At 45.8% G+C, this 2968-nt stretch overlaps 1 protein-coding gene across 1 annotated transcript; it reads right to left on the bottom strand.

The window, feature by feature from the left end:
- Positions 1–334: 334 nt before the first annotated feature.
- On the bottom strand, positions 335–1455 carry LOC109393206 (olfactory receptor 8S1). The gene is given in 2 exon segments (XM_019662210.1): positions 335–573; positions 759–1455. Coding segments are annotated over 2 exon segments (936 nt in total).
- Between the last annotated feature and the right edge of the window lie 1513 nt (positions 1456–2968).

Genomic DNA, 2968 nt, shown 5'->3' with positions numbered 1-2968 from the left:
TCACACAAAACCTGTATGTGAATATTCATAGCAGTTTTATTTGCAATAGACATAAACTGGAAACAACCCAAATGTTCTTACCCTGGTAATAGATAAACAAACCATACATGGAACAGCCATACAATAGAATACTACTCAGCAATTAAAAAAATATATACATTCCCTTCTTTCATTCTTAATATCGATCTCTTGATCATCTGGCTAGCTCTATGAATTTCTAAGATTCTTTTCTGCTTCCAATACCTGAAGCGATCAGGACGTTCTCTTACTGTCCACTTACCAGAATATCTTGCTGTAGTAAACTAATTTTCCATCATCTTCTGACTCTGATCAGCTACCAGAAATATTGGAGATATGTTCTAAAGGTCCTTCTCATAGCTACGTTCACTGCATTGCTCTTCAAGCTATAGATGAGGGAGTTCACTAAGGGACTGAGCACACTGCCCTGTGCAGAGGTGATAAACTCCAATGGTGAAACTGAATTTTGTACTAAATAGCTAAGGAAAGCTGCACCACAAAACAGGAGTACTGCAGTTAGGTGGGAGGAGCACGTGGAGAAGATCTTGCTTCTACCTGAGAAGGAGCTGGTGCTTGGGATGGTGGACACAATGAGTGTGTGGGAATAAACAATTAGGACATAAGTTCCAAGTGCATGCAGGAGGCTGGAACAGAGAGGAGCAGTAAAATTGGTGGAGACATCAGAGCAGGACAGAGGGAAGAGAGAGGGCAGCTCACAGCTGNGAAGATCTTGCTCCGACCTGTGGCAGAGTTGATCCTCAGGGCTGTCATGATGATACGGGTGTAGGAACCCAGCAATAGGACAAGGGTGCCAAGGCCCAGGACCCCCATGAAGGTCAGGATGGAGGCAATGCTAATGTAGGGGTCAGAACAGGCCAACAGGAGCACTGGGGGAAGCTCACAGAAGAAACTGTGGATGAGGTTGGGGCCTCAGAAGCGCTGCTGAGCCAGGAGGAGGGTGTTGACTAGGCTAGTCCCTATTCCTATGGCTCAGGATGCTCCCACCAGGCCAGTACATACCTTCCTGTTCATAGCCACCATGTACAATAGCGGGTGGCACACAGCCTTGAACCGGTCATAGGCCATGACTGAAAGGAGGCAAGCTTCGGTGGTTCCAGAAAATATGACCAAGGAGATCTGGGTGAAACACTGAAGGAGGGATATAGTCTTCCACTTGGAAAGAAGGTTCTCTAGCAGATTAGGCACAACAATAGAGGAATAGAAAGCATCCAGGAAGGAGAGGTGACTCAGGAAGAAGTACATGGGGGTGTGGAGGTGGGAATCAGCTCTGATCACCAGCAGCATCAGCAGGTTCCCTGTGAAGGTCAGGAGGTAAATCACCAGGAACAGTACAAACAGCACTGCCTGGATCTGAGGGTTGCTGGATAGTCTTAGGAGTACAAACCCAGTGACTGTGGTTATGTTGCCAACTTCCATGGAACATTAACCTTTTCCTTCAGAAGGACAAGAATGGAAATGAATGCTCAAATGGGTTATTTGTCTCAGAACATGCCTGGGGATGAGGCATTATGAGTGGAGCTTCACGGCGGACCCAAGACAGAGTATGTAGAGGAGGCAACGCAGACATATCAGACCTCATCAGCCCTTCCCAGCTCAGGGAAGGAGCCTATTGACCAAGGTGGAGAGGTGGGAAGGAGGTGTGTAGTGAATTAGACCTAGAAAGGAAATAGAAGAAGCAGAGGTTATCCAGACTGGAGAAGGAAAGGAGGGGAGTTGGGAACAGATGCCAGAGCACTGAGCAGAGCTGTTCTTCAGTTCCAAAAGGAACTGAGTTCAAACCATAGGAGGGCCGACTGGCATAGTAAGCAATAAACATTTTGGCTGACTATCTGGCTGACAGACCATAAGGAATGTCTGAATGACTGATAGGGATATTGTAATTGTAACACCCGATGATGGTATAAGACCTTTCCCTGCCAATGTAAGTTTGTGAGAAAAAAAATCTCATTAAAGAAACAGATTGGGAAACTCTATATTTTCTAAAGTTTTATTCCAGCTTAGAAATTCTAAAGATTGGAGGATAATCTTCTTCTGGTATCTCTGGCACTAAGTAGAAACTCCTTCTCCTTTTCTGTGTCAACACAAGCAGAAGTGACACACAGGGTGCTGGTTTCATGGAAGTCAGGCGGGAGGAAGTCCTCAAAATGGAAGCGATGGCTGTTCACATGAGCTACTCTAAGGTCTTCTTCCCATTCCAGGGATTCTGTAAATCTATAATGTCCGCTATTTGCACTGTAATCTCAGGACTTAATATGAGAGTCCGTGAAGACTGGGGCCATTCTTGGAGTTGGTACCAGGAGATTTGCAAAAAGCCAAGTCAAACTTGAACCATCTTTTGTGCATCACAGGGATGGTAAAAGCGAGAGAGAGAGAGAGAGAGAGAGAGAGAGAGAGAGAGAGAGAGAGAGAGAGAAGAAGGAGGAGAGATGAGATTAAAGAACACCCAGAATACCTAGTAAAATGGACAGTTATAAGGTTAGGCTAGACCAGGAGAAGGTAAAGTGGTCACCCCTCCCTCCTTAATAGGTAACTCAGGAAGATGATAAATGAGGATATGATCTCTATTCATGGCTTGTACACTCACAGGTTCCCAGAGTGGATAGTTTTAGAAGAAGGTGGATTTGAATGAAAAAGAGATTTGCCTTCGCCTGGGCTGTCTAAGCCAAAAACAGATCTCACTGGAGGATGCCTGAATGGCATCCGTTCCAGCACAGCTAGGGCTGCAATTCTGTGGGCTTCCCTCAACTTTGTCCTTCCTTTAGAAGATGCAGGGGTGGAACTTCTGAGCAATGAAATAGCCCTATAGTCTTTCTGTCCATATGGAAACCTTGTTGGCTCTGCCTCCCAAATGACAACGGCCAGAGGGACTTGATCTCAGCTAGACACTGGAGAGTGAGGGGAGTCCCTAGAGAGACCCTTAAGCAAGAGG

This window comes from Hipposideros armiger, unplaced genomic scaffold (genome assembly GCF_001890085.2).
Source record: "Hipposideros armiger isolate ML-2016 unplaced genomic scaffold, ASM189008v1 scaffold_371, whole genome shotgun sequence".
NCBI lineage: Eukaryota > Metazoa > Chordata > Mammalia > Chiroptera > Hipposideridae > Hipposideros > Hipposideros armiger.
Note: the sequence above shows the minus strand (reverse complement) of the source record. Positions and strands in the feature narration are given on the sequence as shown.